This window comes from Polistes canadensis, unplaced genomic scaffold (assembly GCF_001313835.1).
Source record: "Polistes canadensis isolate GaletaPanama2010 unplaced genomic scaffold, ASM131383v1 scaffold_63, whole genome shotgun sequence".
Lineage (NCBI taxonomy): Eukaryota > Metazoa > Arthropoda > Insecta > Hymenoptera > Vespidae > Polistes > Polistes canadensis.
In genome coordinates this window covers 244,146-267,844 of record NW_014569610.1, presented here as the reverse complement: position 1 = coordinate 267,844, position 23,699 = coordinate 244,146, and the positions used below count along the sequence as shown (strand labels likewise).

General features: G+C 39.3%; 1 protein-coding gene across 1 annotated transcript in view; it reads left to right on the top strand.

The window, feature by feature from the left end:
* LOC106786034 (protein vestigial) overlaps positions 1 to 23,153 on the top strand; it is a 56,628-nt gene extending 33,475 nt beyond the window's left edge. Inside the window, exons 2-6 of the mRNA XM_014747015.1 lie at positions 7,124 to 7,334; positions 7,424 to 7,579; positions 12,184 to 12,307; positions 13,004 to 13,236; positions 22,360 to 23,153. Of these exons, the coding sequence (XP_014602501.1) occupies positions 7,124 to 7,334; positions 7,424 to 7,579; positions 12,184 to 12,307; positions 13,004 to 13,236; positions 22,360 to 22,406 (771 nt within the window). The 3' untranslated portion in view covers positions 22,407 to 23,153. The remainder of the gene's footprint in view (positions 1 to 7,123; positions 7,335 to 7,423; positions 7,580 to 12,183; positions 12,308 to 13,003; positions 13,237 to 22,359) is intronic.
* Positions 23,154 to 23,699: the final 546 nt, after the last annotated feature.

Here is a 23,699-nt window from a genome sequence, read left to right as displayed (position 1 = left end):
TCATAATCTCGGCCATTTCTGTTCTTGCTTTGTCTGAACTCCTCCTGAACTCTTGTTCTTCTCTCCATCCATCTGGAAAACGATCTTTTCAGAACTTCCCGTAATAAGGAGACCTCGCTGCATTCAAAAGGAACGGACATGTCCTCGATAGTTCTTGCAACGAGGGCAACGTTATACTGTTAGCGACGAAAAAAAAAGAAAAAAATAACTTATCGAGTCTAGCACGCTCGACTAACGTTGTTGAAAGGTCTTCGAGTTATGCGAGAAAAGTCAAGTCGATGTCGCTTGGCAGTAGCCTCGCGATCGACCAACTGATCAATATTTATCGAATCGCGACCTCCGTCCAAGTAAAAGAGAGAGAGTAGAAAGAGAGGATTGCGGTTTTAGATCTAACCTCGGTCTCTTCGTAATGAATCATAACTTGTTCATTTAGACGAGGGATACAAAAAATTTCCGTGCTACGGTGTCGCGCTGTTCATTTTTATTTCGATTTTTATTACCATGATCGACCTGAATCTTTAAGTATAACAAATCTCATAAAAAGATATTTTAAATCGCGCAATCCGCAAATGGAAAGGTTCGATCTACTATTAAAACAATGTTTTTCCAAGTTAAATACCAATAAAAAGAAAAGTAATAAGAAAAACGATGAAATATCGAAGGAAGGAAGGGTTAAGTGATGAATTTACTGATCGGTTGAAGATCAAAACTATCATCGGACAAAGACGATAAAGCCGTTGATCGGAGCCAAAAGGTCGAAAGTAAAAAAATGGCGATAACGTTAGACCGCCGCGATCTTCGTAGAAAATCACGCGTGTCGACCTGTTCACAGACCGATGCTAGACATTCGTGGAATTCTTAGAGTGGTTCGAGTGCTATTTGATGCAATGAAATGTCAAGTAGGAATGCATATATCGCGCACCGCTCATAAGGAAACGAAACGTTTCGCGTGATTGCTCTATGTTTTAATTACAATATTGCCTACTTTCGCCAGTTACCCAACGAAGAATGACCAAAATAACCATGGATATTCGTGGCAATGTTAACGCGACGCGACGTTACACTCGAAGTTGAGATTTTCGAGAGATACTAATTAGCTGTTCACAGATACACGATTAACCATGGTATGAGACCGGCATTTTTAAGTATAAGTATCAAACGATTCTACCTTGGAAGATTTTACCTAAGTTTTTTTTTTCAGATGAATAAAAATAATCTTAAAACCTGCCTATACTTTTATTTATTTTTCTTTTCTTTTCTATATATATCAATTAATTGGGTAATAAATTTCTAATAAAATCGTTTGTTCCTCAAAATTTTGCAGACTTTTGTCGTATAATAAAATAAATGTTTTCTTAAGATCATTTGAAATGTAATAGATGTAATTTATAAGACACGTGAAAAAAGAAGTTATTAACTGATGCTCATTGATATTATATTATTGAACAACCATATTAGAAGAAATCTGCTAGAAAGTCATCGAAACGACAGGTGGTCCAGAAGATGAAAATAAAGAGAGAGAGAGAGAGAGAGAGAAAAAGAGAAAGAGAGAAGGAGAGAAACAGGCTTCCGATAAAGTGCATTAAGTTATGCATGTCGGTCTGTGCTCGGTCTCGTGCACCGGCATTACAACGACGAACGTAAAGCGGGAGTTTTTATTGGACAACTATTGCCGAGCGCGAACTTTCAATAAGCGTCGGAGGGAAGGTACATAGTAATAAGTTCGTAATGGTCTCGACCGGTAGCTCCGACAAGGATAACCTTTACTACGGGCTCTGCGGTAGGTAGCCCAAGTTATTGGTGACTGTATCGGATCAGACCTGATAACGGACACTAAAGACGCTCTTTCGACCCGCTATCTCGACGGTCCCGTGCCGGCTTTTTAGTCAGCCTTTAGCCTAACCCTTATTTTCTCTTTTTCTTTATCTCTTGGTGTCCTCCTGAAAAGTTTCGAAGAATCAGAACTTATTAGTATCTTTCCAGGGATGACCGATTCTCTGACGAGGTAGAAAAATATTGGTTAAATCCATTGACCCACAATTCATATGAAGTTAGATTGTTAAAACAATCGATAGCTACCTAATTCTAGGCATTTCCAAACTAATATTTATTGTATACTTTAATAAATTATCTAATGACCTAACAACTATGAGACGTGACAAACGGATATGGTACGTAAATGTGGTTTAAGATGAAAGAGAATACATGTAAAAAGTTTATAAATTGCTTTGGAAGAAAAGTGAACTTTTGTGGCAATAAGAAGGATTAATTAATAATTCATTAACTTGTTGATCACTTAAGCGCGTATTCTAACGTTTTGTTACAAGAAGATAATCTTGACCAAAGGTGCCCTCGGATACGTTTATACATTTATATAGTAAGTCGGCGACATTACTCAAAAGTTCTCTCTCCTCCCCCTCTCAACCTCTTCCTCTGTTTCTTTACTCGCCGACTGAGTTTTACACGAAACGAATGCCAACCTGTTTGATCTTTTTTCACTATCCCCGACTCTTTTTACCGATGCGTATCGTTATCGGCGGGCGGTGCACCGTTTAGTCATCCGTTGACGTACGCTAGCGCTTAAACGCTCCTATAAAATAAAACCCATATCTATACGCATGTAAAGGAGTAGTTAATACCGGTGCGAGAAGGTTCATTAATCGTTTCCACTTTTAGGAGAAAATATCTGGGAGTCTATCGATAGGATCTAACCGGTTGTTATAATCTACGCGAGCCTAAAATTCCTAACTGAATTATTTTTGATGTCTCGTATGATTTTTATCGTCTAGTATAACGATAAGGGAACACGCATTTTTTCGTTTTCATTTTATTCCAATGTGTCAATACCGATTATGGAATGGGTGTTCGAATTTTTCCTTTATTCGAAATATTCGCTAACGTTTAAATTACGTTCACGGGATAGCGAGTAATTAATATGTGATCTATAATAATAATAAAATATGAAATTTGGTATGAATAAAAATACAATCGGTAACAGATTATATTAGAAGTTCTTTGAAAGATCGTAAAGTTGTAAAAGAAGTAGATGCACTTTGGTGAAGAGAGGAGTTGCGGGAATCGAAAGGGGTGGAGACGATCTCGTTGTAATTTGTCGAACGGATGGGGGAATCGTTCCATCGTCCACCTGGCGAGTTTGCTAATGAACTAAACTTAACTAAAGGGAACTCGTTCAGCGGTACCTTATCGATAGTCGTAATCCAAGGCTTTGAGAGTGCGAGAGCGAGAGGACGCGGACTTCTCTCATCTTCGTGGAAGATACGAGAATCGTGTCGACGAATGGTCGTGTCCAGCAAACAAATTGCAAGATACCCCATAGCTGTATGGTAGCTTGTTACCGTCTCCCTACGTTTCTCTACCCTCTTCACCATCATCCTCTTTTCCTTCTTCTTCTTCTTCTTCTTCTTCTGTTTCTTCTTCTTATTCTGTTTCTTCTTCTTATTCTTTTCTCCGTTCGTCCTTTCTTCCTTAGGTCGTTCGAATCCTTTTCTCCCATTCGGGCTACCGTTCCACGAAGGAGGACACGAAAGAAAGAGACAACGAGACGAGGAATGGATTGACGAAGATCTCCCTCTTCCAGGTTTGACTTAAATTGATGTGGGAATCGAAGGAGAGATCTCGCGAGGCCGCCGATCTCCTTTCGAATCGATGTGAGCTGTCCGCTTTTACACCATCTACACAGATCGTCTTTGACGAATGTAATCGTCCGAATTTCATTCCTTTCGATGACATTAACATTACTTTTTTACGCTTTACTCATAATCGTAAATTTATAATTCCGAGATCACTATTTTCTTTTTTTTTCATTATCATTGTTTTTTTTTTTTAGATGGGAGAGGGGGTTTATTGTTATCTCTCGTTGCTGGACGGTAATTGATGAAAGTGCAAATTCGATTATTTTCGCAATCGAATCCGCACTGTGGGACAATCGTAAATTCAAATACTCGTCGAGGCATCAAGTATTTTAATAGGCTGGAACGGGAAGAGTTGAACCCCCGATACAGAGATTCAAAGATCTATAAGAGACAAAAGGGAAAGAAATAAAGACGCGGGCTTTGGCTCTCGCGAAGTGACTCGACATAGGCGGCAGTGGTGGTGGTGGTGGTGGTGGTGGCGGTGGTGGTACTGGGATCGAGTGGGGTTGGAAGTGGGGTGGGCTGAGGTCGAGTGGAAGAGGCGCTCGTGCTTTGGAATGCTTTGAAAGGCCGCGAGCAGCTTTCTCCTTCTCTCTCTCTCTCTCTCTCTCTCCCTCTCTCTTTCTCTCTTTCTTTCTGATTCTTTCTCGCTCCCAGCTAGAGTCAGCACCTCCTTCTCTTTAGCCGTGGAGAACGTGGACCGTTTCGAAGGAAGCCAGTGCACCTTGAAGAAACAAGAGAGGAAGAGAGATGGGATGAGAGAAAAAGAGAGACGGGGAAACGGGAGGTTGTTGGAAGCAGGCTTGCTTCGATTAATTACCACATTGTCGTCCAAGCAACACTAGATGTTCCACCGGTGGTAATCTATGGAGGGCTCGCTGATCCTCGATTTTATCTCTTTTATACTTTTATCCTCGTAAATGATGACTCTTCTTTAGCCCCATGCAATCCAATGTAATTGAATCGGGATGCGCTCGAACGATATTGAATCTCCACGTGGGACACTTCGTCATCTCTTAAAGACATATAATATAATAATAATTTGCTCTATCGTAACATTATTCGTCTAGTAAGACACAATTTCAAGCGTTAGAGTTTTTTTTTCTTTTTCTTTTCCAACAGTAAATTCTCAACTTGGTTCACGTTTTTATTCTTTGTTACTACTTCGATCATCAGACCAGTTTCTACGGAGGATTCCACGAATAAATACGATGGATAAAGAGAAAATGAGGAAGCGACGAGGAGGATGTCATTGAGTTGGAGGACGCGAATGATCGAGTGTACTTTCCGTGAAATCGCCAGGAAAGCGCTCGTCACTCGGCGTTCTCTTTACGAAACTTTCTCTCTATCTTTTTTCCTTTATCTCTCTCTCTCTCTCTTTCTTTGCACTTTGAAAATCGTGGCGGTGATGTACTACCACATGGAATGCAGAGTCCAGCTTTATTAGAGTAGATAATGATAACATCTTGCCATCGTCGTCGTCGTCATCGTCATCGTTTCAGTCTTAGTCTTAGTCTTACTTAGTCTTAGTTTTCCTCTTCGTTGAGCTTTCGAGCAGCAGCACCAGCAGCACACTCCTGCACCCCCGCTAACCCCGGTGTGTGCAGCACGAGCATACATCACCGTCAGCTTATTTCCGTGCGCTTCTACTCGCCACTGATGTATGGACGTAATTGGTTAGGCGGGGTACGTGGTTGGCTCGATATATATGCCGAAAGGCTCCCTGTCAACTAGCAACGAACGAAGGGAACCAAAGTGTCGCGACGACTACTACTTAGAAGTAACCTTCTTCTATTTCTATTTCTTCTTTTTCTTCTTCTTCTTCATTTTCTCCAAAAACTCTATCGCCATTTAGAAATGTCCATTCCTATAAGTTGGATTATTCCGATTCGTAAATAGCTAGGGCCGATTGGCGATTTGTTGATCAAACGAATGGGACTTTTTTCGAGAAGGTTAAGATCGTAACGTGATAATGGACGGGCTCCTTGGATCGGGTGTTTTATTAGAATCCAGCTGTGTTAGCATAGATGAAGAAGATAACGCTTTAAGGAACGATGAAACTTGGCTGCTTGTTTTATACAAAGGACTCGGATAAATGAGCTTGAGAAATAAAGAAGATCACACATTCCTTCTCTCTCTTTCTCTTTCTTTGGTCTCATTAAGAGACTTTTATTTAGAAATATGACGTGATACTTATTTTATACGAAAATAACTTTGAAACAATTGACAATTTGCCAATATTTCAATATATACGATATGCGTAATTTGATAAAAGTATAAGAGATATTTTATAAGTATATTTTACTTATTGGTATATCGTTTTAAGTTGATCAGACAAGATCGATAAATCATAGAAGCCCATCGTCCGGTCGCAGAGACTTCTTAGATTTATAGGCGGTAGCTCTTCGAAACAACAATGGCTACTGGGAATGTATACGAGGCCCGGGATGCGTGCGTTGGAAACGCGCCTGTAAATGCGCGTCTTTTATCATCGTGTTGTGCGCGTCGTGCAGGTATGCAAGTGGCACGTACTAGCATTACGGTTCCTGGGGTCATTACGATCGTGTTCGAAACGATCTGCAGGATCGATGTAATGGAGAAACACCTTGAACGAGATACCCTAACGTAGGATATAACGAATATCATGTGAATCCTTGGTTTGATTCCACCATTAGTACTCGCCAGAGTCGTATTTTTATACTTTTCATTTACCGAGACTCACTTTAAAATCGTATCACTCGCTATGTTAATCTACGATGAGTGAGATGACCAAAGGACCTTTCGTTCGACGATTCGTTGTCGTCGGTCGAATAGTTGGCCGACTCTTTATCTCTGGTGTACTCTTAATTGCTTACGCGTAGGATTGTCGTGAAAAAAAAATTCGAACAGAATGCCCTGACCAGCCGTGGCATTTGCATCGCTAGGATCTAATGAATAGTGAGCATTACGTCCTATTTGGTCTCATTGCCAACGGCCGTGACGATGCTGGTACGCATAGCATAGCTCTCGCGTTATTTGCAGTCCATGCAAGAAGGGCGGGAGAAACGTTGAAGAGAACCGACGGCCGGCGTCGCTATGTGCTCAATGGATCTCACTTCACTCTCTCTCTCTTTCTCTCTTTGACTCGTCCTCTGGCATCGGAGGACGAATTAAACGAATCGATTAAAACTATCCCGAGACTTCGGAATTAACGTCTGATTCATTTTATGCTCATTGACAATGTTCGATCTTAAAGTATGACGCGTTGCATCAATATAATACAATGTTTTCAGGGTTTCTCTAACGAGCCAATAAAAAATATTTCGACAGAATTATTGGACTGATCTCAAGTAGTCAAGATTAGTGCTTTGTTTGATTCGATAAGAGGTACAGAATAAGAAGACGAATCACAATACGACCCATTACCTAACCGATGTGTAAATCATTTGCAATGTTGCGCTAGTAATCACCAATCATCTTTATTTTTACAGTTGAACGTACACCAAAGGTCTTTGGAAGCAGCGGGTTTGGAACTTTGTGGCGGTGGAGGTAGTGTACCACAAGGTCAACCAAGTAGCGCGGGTTCGGTGGGATCAGCACCGAGTCCAGCATCACCTCGACCAACCCCCCAACCCCGACCACCCTTAGCGACTACTACATCGCAACCTTCGCGAACCCTCGACGATGACAGATCGACGGACGGTATGTCTTGTACATTATAATAATGATCATTTAAATAAACAATAATTTCAATATTTCTAAATTGATAACATGATTGAATTGATTTATAGTAGGGGCTGCTACAGCAGCGGAGGATTCGGACGATGGCGAAAGTAGGGCGCAGTATGTTAGCGCGAACTGCGTCATCTTCAATAATTACAGAGGGGATGCTGCATCAGAGGTTGAAGAACATTTCCAAAGGGCACTGGCTCATGACAAGCCCAAAGGTGCGTTCGTAAATCTTATATTTTATTTATTAACACGTTAACATTTTTAAAAAATACATATAGAAATTATTTTATACTATAATATATATTATAAAACTTCAACAAAAGATTATATTAATGTTTATACGAAAAAAATTGACACAGTACTGGTAAAAAAGAAAAAAAAACAAGTACTTGTCCAAAGCACCGAAGAAAAACGTTTTACGAATACATGAAAAAGAGGTTGCTAACGTTCAATCTCGTCTTGCATCCACGACACAGCATCGTCTTTTGGAAGGAAACGCGAAGCCCTGGTAATAAAGTACGCCATTAGCTTGCGACAACGCTAACAAGGCCCGTAACAATCGTACCGTCGTTGTCGGTACTCGAAGACTTAAAACCTGGCTTTCTGGTGAAGTAGGGGAATGGGGTATGGTAAAGGGTTTGGGGGGAGGGGTTTGGAGGGTGCAGAGTCGGAGAAGAGTCGTGGAACATCGCGACGGGAATCACGGGACTGTCGTCGAGCCGGAAGAGGAGGAAAAAAAGAAGAAAAAGAGGAAGAAGAAGAAGAATAAGAATAAGAAGAAGTAGAAGTAGTTGGAGGTGGGGTAGAGGATTTGGCAAGCACGGACGACGTTAGCAGTCCGTCTATATCGGTGTCGTTTAAGGCCGCATTTATCCCGCACTCGGTGCTCAGGATCAGTTCACTAGCCTGCTTAGAATTCAAGACAACACGACCTAATTGTTATGTGCCTTGCGCACCTCTGCTTCTGTACCTCTACTTATTCTCTCTCTCTCTCTCTCGTTTTCTCTCACTTTCTCTCTCTATTTTTCTCTTTCTCTTTCTCCTTGCTGTCTTTTATCTCCTCTCCCTGTCTTGATCACTCTTTCTATCTTTCTCTCTCTTTCTCTTTCCTTCAGCATCTCTCCACGACCACGAGAGTGTAGCAAAGGTAAATTAAGAGCTTCCACTGGCGGGCCTTAAGATGCACGACGCAAACCTCGTGCTCTCCTCCACGAGGGTAAGAAGAGAGAAAGGGATATTGGCGTATAGATAGAGGGAAAGAGAGAGAACAAACGGGATAGAAAGCCGGAGACAGTTTTAGCCGCGGTATGCCGGCTAACGTACGTAAAAGGCCTGAACGCTGCCTGAACAGTGGAGAACTTCTCTCATGTTTATCGAGGAAACAGAAGAGACGAAGGGATTTCGTATACAGATCGGCCATCCTTTTTTACGTTGACCCCTCGAAGTTTACGATTTATCGATCGATCTTTTTTTATTCTTTTTTTCTGTTAAAAAAGAAGTTGAATAAACGTTTCGATTTTGAACAAGCATGTTACTATGATCTCATTCAGATTTTTTGTTCAAATAATCAATGTATTGTATCGCACAAGTTATTATGCATTTTGTTATCGCAAATTTTTAGGAAAGAAATTTGTGGAAAAGTAATCTTTTATCTGGTGTAAATGATAACAAAACGTTTAGAATTTTAATCATATCCAATAGTGTCCAAGTTTTTCCCTCATATCTTCCATAAATTTTCATTAATTAATGTAGATCGGATATACGAGAACGCAGTAAATCTTTTACGAGTAAAGAATTTGCTCGTTACAAACTTGTCGCTTGTGTAAGCGCTTTTAATCGTGCCTCCTTCGTTACTTTTTCCACAATCCTTTTTTATTTTCTTTTTCGATCGTGGGCGCTCTCCTCTCGAGGTATACATTCGGTACCGCTTTTATTCGGTAGGATACGTACACAAGAAGCAAACTACCACGGTAGCGGTAACGACGTAAGTTAACTGTGCAAGGTAATGATACGGGTTACAGTACAGGAACGGCTGAGTGATACGGGAAGACGATAAAACCTTTTGCCCGTACTCTTACTGACGAACATCAAGACTCATCTTAAATCTAAGGAATCTCTACGATATCTAAGCGATGTGCGATCTAATGCTACCATGAAATTCAACATACTGTAACGAGTAATCTAGAATTTAATTGATATAAAATTGAAATCGTATTAAAGTTAATTGTCTTATCGCTTGGGTTACCAAAGTCTTTCTACGAAATCGTATATTATTTTTATCGAAGATAATCTTGAAGAAAGTAATTTCGTAGAATTGAATATTTTTTCTTTCAATTGATTAAACACAATCGAGAAGTATAATCAATTTGATATCCCTGTTATACAGTGCAAATGTATAACATATCTTAACGCTAACGCAAATAATGATACTTATACTGTAAAAGATAGTGTAAAGCAATGAAAGACGTTAGAGGAATTACGTGCTTCAAGGGAAAAGGTCGAGTCAGATGGGCGTATTCAAAAGGACAATATTGCTGAGTCCGAGAGAATTGAGCGCATCGTTCCAGTCGGTGGCGTCAAATTAACGCCCCGTATCCCATCACGAGGCGTAACAGAAACGCAATTACTTGACACGAAGTGCCTTCAAAGCGACGGACGAGAAAATACAAGGCGGATACATCCGAGTCAAATCATCCTCGTCGTCGTCTTCGTCGTCTTCGTCTTCATCTCCACCTCCAATTCCAATTCCAACTCCAACTCCACAACTCCTATTACTTACTCTCTTTCTCTTCTTAGTATATACATGCCGACTCTGAATCGAAATAACAAGCTGTCCAGTCGCAGCGGTACATCAATCTGCTCTCCGTTAAGTTTTGACGAATCGCGTCTCGCCGAACGTCTTTATAAAAGTTATCTCATGGATCCATGCCAGATCTCATCTCTAACCAGATCACTCCACGTTAATTCTCCTACATGAACTTATAAAAATCCTCCCTGTTATCCCATCTTTCCCCAAGTGGCTTCCTCGCAGTTGTCATTCTGATTAGATTCAAGTTGAGTAGGGTGATCAAGCCAATTTGCAAATATTAACGAGGATCGATTAGTCCTCGTCAGTTAAGATTTAAAATAATATGTAAAGAAATGAAACATCTTTTCATATACTATATCAAGATAATTAATACAATTCATAGATAGATATATAAAGATATAATACATTGTAAGGAACGATCATTATGATTTCGTATGAACATTAAAGGAATTCTATCAATTACTAGCTTATGCAAGGTGCCCCGCGAATGAAACGGAATAAAAACAAAAATCAGATTCACACGCAGAATCCTTGCCGATAAAGGAACGCCGATTCGAAATCCTTTTATCCTTTGTACGCGGTTTACCACGCTTATTGGCACATCTGACTCTGACAGGGGCCGAAGAGCAGAGCCCGTGTTCCATCCGCATATCGGTCCTGAGAAAGAGAGAGAGAGAAATAGAGAGGGAAAGAGGGAATCCCTCGGTCCCCTCCACGGCATCGGCAGAGAAGAAAGGCAACCGCGGACGCTCGACACTCTGTTTCTTTAATTGCGTTAATAAATAAAGGACATTCTCCGTTGGTACCGACGATCGCCGTGAATCTAAAGAAGAAGCAGAAGGAAAGGGGGATGGCCATGGTGGATCTCTTTGAGCATGGTGGGGAATATGTAAAAGCAATCTATCTTCGATTTACTCGATATTGGACGCTTCGTGGAACTCTCAGAAAACTATTTAATTCGCGTCAACTTCGGTAGAAACTTATCTTGTTTTATAATAAATTTTTTTTTAGCTGAGCAATCCGTGATCAGTTGCGTTGGGCATAACTTGGAAAAGCATATTTTATCCTTTTCTCTCTCTTTCTCTTTCCGATCATGCTTCGAAGACATTCCATGCGTGGGAAACAATCCGATCCATGGCTTCTTTATGTAACGAAAGTGTTAGTCGAGTTACCAGGGCGAAACCGATATGCTAACAAACCCGAAAGATTTCTTTTTGATTGGTCATCAAATTCATGATGTCCACATTGTTAAACGACGATGATTCGACGCTTTTTAACAAGTCAGAAGACTACGAGATCTTCCTCATTCGTTCTCAGAAGTACTAGCGCCAGTCACACAGTATCCCGCTGACTTGCTCATGTCACTGATGATGATTGACGATGCCGACGTATTTATCGATAACTTTATCAGATTATAAATGGTAAATAGAGATGATGACTTATGTCGGTAGATCCTAGTGAGTTAAATTGGAATGGCACGAGTGTGGAATCAGAAAAATAAATTGTCTCTTGCGATCGATCTTGTTGGTCCAACCTTCGACCACACTTTCGGATTGGTCGGGCCCGGAGATTGGAAGGAAGGAAGAAAGAAAGAAAAAGAAGAGAAGGTGAAACAAAAAGAATAAAAAAGAGGAATCTCGTGAGCAAACCATGGTGGAACCGCGGGAGAATACACGGGACAAGCTTCTGGCTTCGAAGTGGGTGCTTGTAAAACAACCGAGCGGTACCCTTCTGTCGCGCGGTTCGATCCCGTGGGAGTCCGACTACCACTCGTTTATAAACCCTAAAACCTTCCAAAGGATCGCGTAAATGTTCGTGGGAAAACGCTGAAATATTTTAATAAACGCTTTCTCTTGCTCTTTAACCTGTACAATTTAGGTCCGGCGAATACAGCGATCTTTCAGTTAGGAATATTGTCAAGATAGGGAATACAGGATATTACGGTGATTATCAAGTCGACAAATTTTTTGACAATATTGATAAGAATATTTTTCTTGATTTCTGTTACAGAAAATATCTCTCCTATGTCGATGAGAAACTTCCCACCTTCCTTTTGGAATAGTCAACATCCTGGCGACGTCTATGAGTATCCAGCGGATCCATGGCACGCACATTACGGCCCATACCAACATAGGTCAGCTCTATAATTCATTAAATAAATTTCATCATTTTGATATACAATACAATATTTCCCGATCGTCCTCGTTTAACCTACTGCAAAACTATAAGTTCACGGGTTCAAGGACCAAATGCAGAAATATCCTGGCGACAAAAGTTAATCTTGATAAAGAAATAAAGTATCATAAAAGCAAGGACCTCGGTGTGTATATCCGAGGCGAGTTAAAAATGAGTAGAAAAAGAAAAGGGAAGAGAAGAAAGGAAAAAAAAGAAAAAGAAAAGAAAAGAAAAGAAACAAAAAAAAAAATTAACAGAAAACAAAAATAAAAAAAAAGAGTCAAAGGACGAAGTCGACGTGAAAAATACAGAAAACCGTCGGGAGCAGCAGGTACCAAGGGGGAAGATCTTTAGCACTGATGCTGAGCGGGACCGTCGTATAAATTACTAGTCTGTCACCGTGCTTGAGAAGAGGCTGCTACGATATCGAGAATTCTTCCCTCCTTTTTCTTCTTCTTTTTCGTTCTCTCTCTCTCTTTTTGTTTTTTGTATAACCTTCCTCTTGTGTTTTCATCCTTCTTCTCTTGTTCCTTTCCCTTCCAGTTCCCATCTTCTACCCCCCGTCTGACGAACTTACCGCTCGATACACAGATATTCTCTTCCTCTATCCATCTTCTTTAACTTGGCCTTAATCGAAATCTCTTCCCGGTTTCAGAGCGGTGCACGAGTATCATCAACATAACATGGCCGCTGCGGCGAGTTACAGTGGGTTACTTTTGGGTAGTGCGAGAGGACATCACACGTCGCACCACGCGGCTCACCACGCGGCACACCACGTGCACGCCGCGGCCTCCTACAAGGATTGGACGTCGGCAACGCCCTCTCAGTCACTCGTTGACGTTTCCTCGGCGCCGCCTTACCCTCATGGTCCTTATGCTTCCCTCTCTGGTGAGTATTATCAACCCCTCGTCCCTCCTTCGCCCCTTAAAAACCCACACATTAAGTAAATTCAATCAGGTATATTTACAAATACAAAACATTTCATTAAAATTGCAATCCACCGTGACATTTCCAATAATCTGACCGAAATTAAAATGATAAGTGATCGTGGGATGGTCGAGAGGGGGAAGGGAAAAATAAAAAAGAATATTACAAAGGTGTATCATCACTTCTGCATCCCCTTTTCTACACCAAACGATTCGACTTTTTTGCAAGAAGAGAAATAAGGTATTCCAGGTCGTAGAATAGCCCCAACTTCTTATTTATATGAAAATCCTCGTTGAAGCGGTCGATCAAAGTTGCAAAAGGTAGCCGAGATTGTTGGTCGGCTTTCTTCGAGTAGAATGGCGTCCAGGTAGAGCAAGAAAGGCTGAGCGGTCCCTCAGATGCTCGCAATTAATAAGAGCTTAATGGGGGACCAAGTCGGTCGATATAGTGCGTGTCTCTCTCTCTCTCTCTCTCTCTCTTTCTCTCATACTCTTTCTCTGTATGCGAGTGTGTGCATGCGTGTTTCTCTTTCTCTCTTTTTAACTTGGTTTCCTTCCCTCTCCGCCTCTCTGTCTTTCTCCCACGCCGAAATCCGTAAGCAGGAGGATAGCAAAAAGATCCGACCGGACCGTAAAACATTTCTCTTCGCTCGAAGCGAGGTGCTCGGGACACGTCCAAGCAAAAAGGCGATCCGTTCTGCTACGGATTATATAAGACGAGGAAACTCGAGCTCTTACGACCGCTTCGACGCTCTCCGAGAGAGAATACACGCGGCACTCTTCTTGGTCCTCTTTGCGATTACATCTTCCGATCCCTCGCTTCTCTTCAACGGGATGCTGTTGTCTTGCAGTACCGCGATTTAAACTTTCTCTCGACGACTATATCCTCTTCTCTTTCTCTTTCTCTTTTTATATTTATCTGTTTCCTTTTTTTTTTTTAATTGGTTTGCAAACAAACCGATTTGTTTCTCGGACAAACGTCCCGACAAAAAATAAACACTTCCTTCGAACAAATAATATTGTCCTTGATTTTATTTTCTTTTTTAATTTTTTATATATATATATATGAATTTATTAGAAATATTTTGAAGTTCTTCAAGTAGTTAGAATTCCATTACTAATTATTGATATCACCGTTGTAAAAGTACTAAGACACGTCTCTGAACTGTCTTGAAACGTCTTGTGGTCACTTATTTTAAACGATTGCGCTTGAAAGATAAAGAGAGAGAGAGAGAAAGAGAGGAGTACATAAAATAAGTTAAAGAATTTCAATCGTTTTACGAAGCTCGCGAAATCAAGAAAAACCGCTTCGCTCGGCAGTGTGTATCTCTTCATTTCATAAATGACATAAAAATGTTCAGGTAACCAGTTTCGCAGAACTTGATTCTTTCTTTTTTTTTTCTTTTTCTTTTTCAATCCATCAAGGCGTGTCAACGAAAGTTGTAGAAAAGTGGTGTTACACTAAAAATGCTTTTAGATGTGCGCGTTTATTGATATCCAAATGAGTGAGTAGTAAATTAAAGTTAAACTTAATAGGTGGGGTCAAGTAAGAAAAACAAGAATGGAAAGAACGGTGGTCTCGCTCCGACACGTTAAATAAGCCGTAGCTGGGATGAAGGCTCGCACAATTTGCTTGAACGTTTGTATGTAAATGTACTGCACGATTCGTGGTTGCATTGCGGGGTGCAGCTGCAACATGCCGTGAAAACACCACGCCCATCGTGATTGCGGAGACCACTCCCATCTGTCTGCACGCCGGTATTCGGAATACACGCCTTCTGTTTCGTCCTTTTCGTCTCCCTCTTTCAAACTTATTCCTATTTTTGGATAGATTGTTTTTTTTTTTTTTTTTATACATCTTCTAATATGTCAATCATTAAACATTTAATTTCAAATTGTTCTTTGTTTTTTTATTTGTTTTTCTTTTTTAATCGCGAAAAGTATTATAGATAGATAGAATTTGTGACGGATACGTTGGAAATGACTTTTTGCCAACAATAAAAATGATGAAGTTCATATTTATAGATACAAAGGAAGAAAAGGAAATAACAATATTTTGACATCGTAAGGTTTAGTGAGGTGGAGACTTCAAAATCGATAAAAGACCTCCGTTCCCTGCTATCATCCCTCCAGATGTCACTGATTCAACGCGTGGCAGCCATGCCTTCAACCCTCTTCGAAGAGAGTTTAGTTAATATTTTAGAGTTCGTATCTTAAAACATTATTGTTAACGATACAATCGATGTAGAACATAAACAGGAATTTGTTGTAAATGATCAAATGAATGAATCTCGATTGAGAACATAGATGACAGATTGATGAAAATTCAATTGTTTTGTTTGTAGTATGTATTCTACTTTTGGGAGAAGGGAAAGAAAGAGAGAGAACAAGTTGGGACTTAGGGCCAATTTAGGAGACGGTTAGCTCTTACACACGTGCCTGGCTTTTACGGTGTAGATTGAGAGTTGGTTCAAGCGGCCGGACCGACCAAACGAGTTTTCAAGAATTTGCTTAGCGGAATGCCGACAACGTTCACTATTCGAACATTTCGAGTTGGCGTGTGCTACTGTAAGAGACCTCTCTCTAACTCATTCTCTGTGCTCCCTCCTTCCAAGTAATCCCAAACTCGACTTCTCTTCTCGAAATTAATGAATAAATAAATACGGACTTGTTGGCAGAACGGATCGTTGCGCGAAAGTAACGAAATTGCTAAACGAATCCGCGATCTTGCGCGATCTCGATTGGTAGCGAGTTTCCCAGTAATGTTCGAATTAATTAGACTCTTATGTGATTCCAGATAATTGAAACCGAAGTTTCTTTCACGCAAACGTTTCCCCTTTATTCGAAATTTTTTTCCTTCATACTACGCGTAACCGCGATCATTACTCTGATCTTTAAAATGATCTTTAATTTATTATCTTTTTTCTTATTTTATCAAGATAATTAATTATCCAATGTGTGTGTGTGTGGTTTCAATAATTCAATAAATTTTGTAACAATTAATATTATTGTGACTTATTTTATATACCTAAATTAATAACAGATTTGAATTCAATGAGAAAATCTCAAAAAGAGGTTTTAATCGACGCTCAATCGAAACAATAGTTTAGTTCGTTAACGAGTATCCATTGGCGAATAACAAGAGACCGTCGGGGGGAGGGTTAACTAGGAGTTGCGCTGTCTTTAAATTTAAGTGTCGACCATTACGACATTTCGCGATAGTGTCTTCTCGATTAGGTTACGTATATACGCGATCTGGTACGCGTATCTTTTTCTTTTGGTCTTAGTCTCCCTCTCCCTCTCTCTCTCTCTCTCTCTCTCTCTCTCTCTCTCTCTCTCTCTCTTATTCTCTTCTCTCGTGATAATTATATAATTGCGTAAAATTAACTCGAACGGAATAAATTGGTCGGCGTTTAAGCGCTATTAAGAGAAATAAATCGCAATTACCGGCTGACGTTTGTGAAGAGTCAGAGAGAACGCCGACTCTCATCTCATCTTGGTCGTCGGCATTGTCCCCACTCCATCCACCCTCAACCACCACCCCTCCCAAGTTACTCCCTACTTCACAACGATTGTCGATTTCGTCCTCCTCATCGGGGGACAAATTCAAACTGACGTAAATGAATAATTTATTATTTCGCGTGTTTCTAAACGACACGCTATGATAGAAAATAATTAAAACATAATTGTAATTATTTCCTTATACGTTTAACGAATAAACAAAAATTATAGTTGACGTTAATTTTTGTTTTCTCTTGTTTAATCACGAAATTATCCATATAATTATCATTTACTCGATAATTTATTTTCGTTCTAGTAACAATAATATTGCGGTATAATTTGTCTTCTTTAGTCGACATTGTAGATCATTTAGATTCACGATAATTTTCACGATATCAGACATAGTAATAGGAAAGACCGGAACCGTGTTTTAGAAAGGTATTGCTTCCTAGCACGAAAGCGGTACGATGCGGCCACGGTGCGGGCCGGCGCCGCCTTGCGTCGGTACGAGTCTCTAAATCAAAGCCGAATTTTATCTTCCCTCTTTACCCTTCCAAACCTCTTATCCTTCTTCTCCTTCCCTCATTCCCTCTCTCTCTCTCCCTCTCTCTTTCTCGTCCTCCGAGACGCCGCCCCTTTGAGATTCCAAGATAGGACTACCCGCGTACGATATACGAAATACTCGCTTGGCTGAAAAAGCGGGCAAGACTTCTTCTCGAATTTCGCATTGCTTTTCGTTGCGACAGTTTCGTGTGCGACGAACTCGCCACTCGATGTCCTTCCAGGAGGATCGGAAAAAGTGCCGATTCTCTTTTCTCCGACGAACGGAAAGGTGTCGACGAACGAGCCACCACCCTTCGACGTTTTTTCCTTACCAACCACAACCTCTTTCGAATCTCTATTTTACTTGTGGGGGACTGTGGAACGTCGCGCGTGTAGCTTTGAAAATAATTTCATTTACATTTGATTTAAAAAGGAAAGTTGAATATGCCTTTTATAGGAATCATCATATTAATTTATTCATAAATTGCACGTGGGATAAAACAACAAATCCATTGAAATTGAATTTTTATTCAATGTATTCTACATTTTAGATTCTAATGTATTCTGATAGTAAAAAATTGAAATGAAAGTATTGTGATATGGTTATTTTGTAACATCTTTAAAAGTTACTACGAAATAATTGATTTTTCTAAAATATTTACTTCAATTCAATGGAATCCGTGGTGTTAAATTAGAACGATCGATAATCGTGGTACGATCGTAGTATATGATACCTAACTAGACGTTGAAGACGCGGGAGATTTTATGGGAAGTATTCAGTTTGCCGGGTGCAACCTTACTCCGGAGGCTTTCTGGCACGCGCCTCGAAAATGGCGTCGCACACTGACGTCACGTAATCCACAGTTCGCATATACCCGTGGGTAGCCAGTAAAAGAGGTAGAGAAGAGAACGTAAAAGAGAGACACCGTAGCAGCACTCGGCTACCGGGAGTCAGCACGGGGATGGCCAGTGAGCCTCGATTGGTCAGTTTGTCGAATGGAGGGAGTGGTCGACTCACCGGCTATATCGATCTCTCGAACTCTGCTTTCCTCTCCTTCGATGTGAGACAGGCCGGCGAACCGAAAGTTTTGCCAGATCGGCGAACGCCTTTCGTTTCTTATTTTTCTTACTATCCCCCTTCTTTTTTTTTGGGGGGGGGGGTTTACTTTTTTTAAACTTGCTTTTAAAATGTTATTTTAGAAAAAAATTTACATGAAAAAAGAAAACAGATCGTTGTCAAATTTGTATACTTTTCATGATACGTGCCATTACCAATGATCATCATCATCATCATCATTATCATTATCATCGTGCTCGACAACGATTACACCGAGTTTCGAATAGTTTCATTCAATAATCATTTGATTTATCAGGTGACATTTTTAATGATAGGATATAAAAATATTTGTTCTTCATAGTTAGATAATTTTATAGAGAGACACTTACTAGTTCTTTGTGAGAGAACTTATTTATTAGATGTGTATTACGAGCATGTTACAGCGAGTTAGCCATATTTAGACGATCCCACTCAGCATCCCGTTATGGAAAGGGTTCATCTAACATTCCACGAGAGCATCGGAATGTTTCGGTTCTCCTACGGGTTCCTATTGCATTCGCGAATACGCACACATGCTGTTTCCTTTTCATTCTCGATGCCATCGTGATTCTCCAAACTAATTTTAATAGGGAAGAATTGATAATATGATTGTTTTTTTTTGTTGTTGACAATATCAAGCGTGTCACGGAACATCGTCAAGTAGTTACAAAAATTCGAAGCTGTTAAAAAAGAAGAAGAAAGTAATCTCTGTTTTGTGGTACCTTACGATGATCATTTCAATATTGTTGATTAATACCTAATTATTAATCGTACGTTGGTGCATATGAGTTTTGGAAAGGGTCCAAAGTTGTGGATCTGTTAAAGTGGGGAGAGTCTCCTTTACCACGAGTATATTGGATTCCAAACTCCGAAGGGTTCTGACCCCCATTGATACGGGTCATCACAATGCTTTTCGTATGCATCCCTTGAAAGAGGGTTGGTTCGATCGGCAGGGGGTGAATCTTCGGTTTTCGAACTCGAGGGTGTTCGTTTTAATTTAATCACTACGCTCGATTCGTGTTCTTCAACCTGAAACTTATGAAGTTACACCCTCCTTTAAACTCGCGGCCGATATGAAGATTCGTTTTTTTCGAAATTAAGAAAAGGAGAGAGTGATAATTGAAAATAATAAATAACAATGAATTGAAAACAAATTTTTAATGACTTTTAATAAGCAGATCAGAGAACCCTTCAAAAAAATGCTTACAGCGCGTACACAAAATTATTCGTAATATTTCTTAACAATTATATCACTTTTCATTTTATTATTTAAAAAGAGAAATATATATTTATATATTATAAGATAAATTTTATCTATTTAATAATTATATTATTTAGAGAGACGAGAAAATATATTGTAACGATCAAAGTAAAACAACAACGTCAACATAATTATACCGTTGAGGCAAACTCCGGTGAAATTCTTGATGCTCGAAGAGTAACATTTGTCTCCCAGTTTCCTTAGACTTCCTACGAAAGGTCTCCTCCCCTCTTTTCCTCTTGCTCTCTGAACTCTTCTCCCTCCTACAACATTTCACAGTTGCTCTTTGATATCGTGATATTGAATACTGAAACGTTCATAACAGGTGCGTTCGTCCGTTACTTTGTAGTCAGCAGTTGAAGCTTTCAAAGACAACTATGTTATCTTGGATATCCTTTATATATTTATTTCAAATATTTATCCACCCCATTATTGATCACTATTGTATCCTTGAAAAATCTTCTCACTCAACTAGATGACAATAAATTTGTAGCGATATTTATTTTTTTTTTTTGTTGAAATATTATAATTCCAAATATGCGAATACTTTCGAATACGTTCGACGAATTTTGATCATAGAAAATATTTCCTACATACTTCTCATAAAATTAATAATGTCAAACTATAAATTATAGGCGAATATTAGGACGATAATTAGAAATTCTGAACAACACCAACTCGTCCAGGTCTAATCTTCGTGGGAGATAGAGAGAGTTATAATTCGATAGCGTTGCCACCAAATAACGTTGCCATAAGTGTCATACATGCGAGACGATTTATACTCTTCTCGCATGAACACGTAAGCATATATATATATATATCTACACACATATAAATACACACATACGTAGGTAAACGCTTCGACCATATTCGCGTGATCGTTCGCAAACCCTTGGTAAAATGGACGAGGTACTAGCTGGTAAATGGTGCGTCGGATAACGTCGACGATATTGCCGGTATTTGTCGAGTCACCCGCAGAAGCCGACCCTTCGATATTCGTGAAAGGGAGAGAAAAGAAAGGGAAGAAGATTATCTGTTATTAGCAATCGATCGTGATCTCCCAATTTCCCATTACATTTCTGATCATATTCATCGTTATGGCCAATAATTCTGGGTATTAGAAAATTGTCCTTTTATTTCTTCATAGTAAATCATTGATGCTCAGTTTAGGTGTCAAGTCATTCGCAATGGATATGTAATTCTAATTAATGTCAATATCAAAAATCATTGTATTATTAAATTTATTATATTATATTTTAGAATATAAAATATTTACTTAATAAAGAAAAAATAATCTTAAATTGACTATAAAGCCAATAGTTTTCCCAACATGTCATCGATGAGATTAATTGTTACGTAGAATGGTCAATAAAAAAAAATTCAAGAGAGAGAGAGAGATCGGTGTTACATGCGTCAGGTTTTCGCGTAAAAGCGGGTGAGCACGAAAACCTGTTTCCCTTCTCACGCTACCTTCTACGATCATTTTCCAACTCAGTGACTTTCCATCAAATAATACTTGCCGTTCTAGCTTCACCGTTCAAGAGCAAAACGATACCTATATGACTATCTACTACGATCAAATCTTTTGTACTTCCACTTGTACGAATCTACTCAAGCGACGAGCACACGTTGCTGACTTTGAAGCAGGTAGATCCACGCGCTGACACGTGCCACCCTTACGTGAATTTAATCTCTTGTAAGTTATCGGTCCATGTAAAACGGTACTTTGTTTTTTTTTATATATATCAACGTTACGTTACTTCATCATTAGACAATTTAATGAAAACACCAATATCGAAGATCCATAATCTTAGTTTTCCTAACAGTTATTGCGTTGCAATTACAAATTATATTAGACACGTGCGAATATTAAGAATAGTAAATCGTTGAGTCAAATGAACAGTTAAGAACCTAATGTATCGAAAAAAAAAAGAAGAAGAATTTTCGAGAATGTCTGTCTCGGTATTGATTTAAATCAATAAAATTGTTTCGAAAATTTAGCGAACAACCCAAATAAGAAAAGATAAGCAACGATCAAACTAAGATTAAGATCAATGGGTCCCGAACGACGTGTTCACATAAATGATACTTCGTTGAGATAGATTCGCTCGATTACGCAGCATTATCGATTTGGAATCGAAGAGGATCGTTTAAAAAGGTTGACATCGAGTGGACGAAGATCTGCGGGGTCACCCTTTCGGTTATCCAGATCGTACGGAAGATAAATAAATCCGGACGCAAACGGGACGCGCGCGCGCGCGCGTCCGTCTTAAGGGAACGTGAGATCTTAACTGGTCGATCTCGTGACATCGTTCGAACAGACATCCGTCTGTGTCCGTTCGTTCGGTTATGTTCGTTCTCTCGTACGTCGGTTTGTCCGTCCGTGTTGCTCAGCGGGTGCCATCACCAGTTCTGCACCCTCGCATCCGTCAAAACGTTGTCTCTTCTTTTATTACGCGCGCATGCTGATAAATAATTCGAATTGACTGAACCAACCATGCTAGTCCATTTTCTAAATGCATGTTTGATATTTCATTACACGATTAATTAAATCATTTTATTCGTTATCCGAAATAAATATCTTTATATTTAAAGTTATTTTATTATCAAAAGCAAACCTACCTTTTTTTTTATAATCCTGAATAAAAATTAATGAATTAATTATTATCGTTTTTGTGTTTCAGGTCTCGAGTCGCAAGTGCAGGATTCCAAAGATCTCTACTGGTTCTAGAAACGAGCAACGTTGTCTCGCGAACCGAACTGATGAACTGCGTGATTTTCCAACACGAGGAGTCCATTTGAGCTCGTCGTTCGTTCTTTAAACGAGAATTTCCTACGAGCTTATTGTTATAATCGATCGAAAAAAAAACGGAAAGGGGGCAAAATAAATTCTAAGAAGATGAACACTTTTGTTAGGAACGTCGAGAGAAAAACGGAATAGGGGGAGAAAAAAAAAGAAAAGAAAAGAAAAGAAAAGAAAGATTTAAAAAAGAAAAAGGGGAAATTGGAGTGTACATAGTGTTACCTAAATCTTTTAAGGATCTACGATTAGTGTAAACTCAAAATAGTATTTAGAGATAAAACGGTTGCGCGCACTATTACCTTCATAGTGACTGCTGTTCGATGCTGAAAAGGAATCTCTAGTTCACATAGCGTGTAGGTTAATTAGATCGTCGAGAGGACAAATTCCGTCAACTTGGAATTGCAAGTGTGAAATCTTTTTTCAATCCTTTTTATCCGTTGGACCAAAATAGTTGGAAAAAAACAATTGAGAACAAAAAAAAAACAAACAAAAAGAAAAGAAACAATAAAATGAAAGCTTATCTGTTTTAAGCGCACATTTTTGAGGGAGTTTGTCCTGATTTTTGCGAATCTAAAGTTTCCAAATAATCGCGGACGAAGGATTACTTTTATCGAATAATAAAGAATAAAACGATCTACACGTACGTTTTTTTTTATTTTAGATCGTCATTGTGATAATAGATAAAATGGGGAGAGAGAGAGAGAGAGAGAGAGAGAGAAAGAGAGATAAAGAAGTCATCGGATGATAAATTGGTACGATTCTGCGTGTTATTTGGCGAATTTAGATGCGAGCGATTTAAGTAAAGTATTTATTGACCAATGACCTTGCCATAATATTATATATTGCTATTACTATTGTATCATAAAAAGCTGGGCGCTACGAAGAAGATTCCCGAGAACAACATTTAGTCGGCGAGAATTAAACGATAAAAATAATAAGAAGGAATAACAAAAAGAAAAATGAAAAGAAAAACACCGAGAAGACGAACAAACGAACAAAAAAAAAACAAAAAAGAAGAAAACAAAAAAAATAACACGAGAGATATAGTTATTATACCCGAAGTGTCGCCATTTTGTTTCTTTTTTATACCTACATCCTCGATCGCTTCGCGCAGCATGGCCATTGCTTTTAAACAACAAACTGTCTTCTTTGGCAGATGATCAAATAAACAATTCGTCAGTACCACAATAATATAATAATTGTCTTCGTAAAGCAAATTCC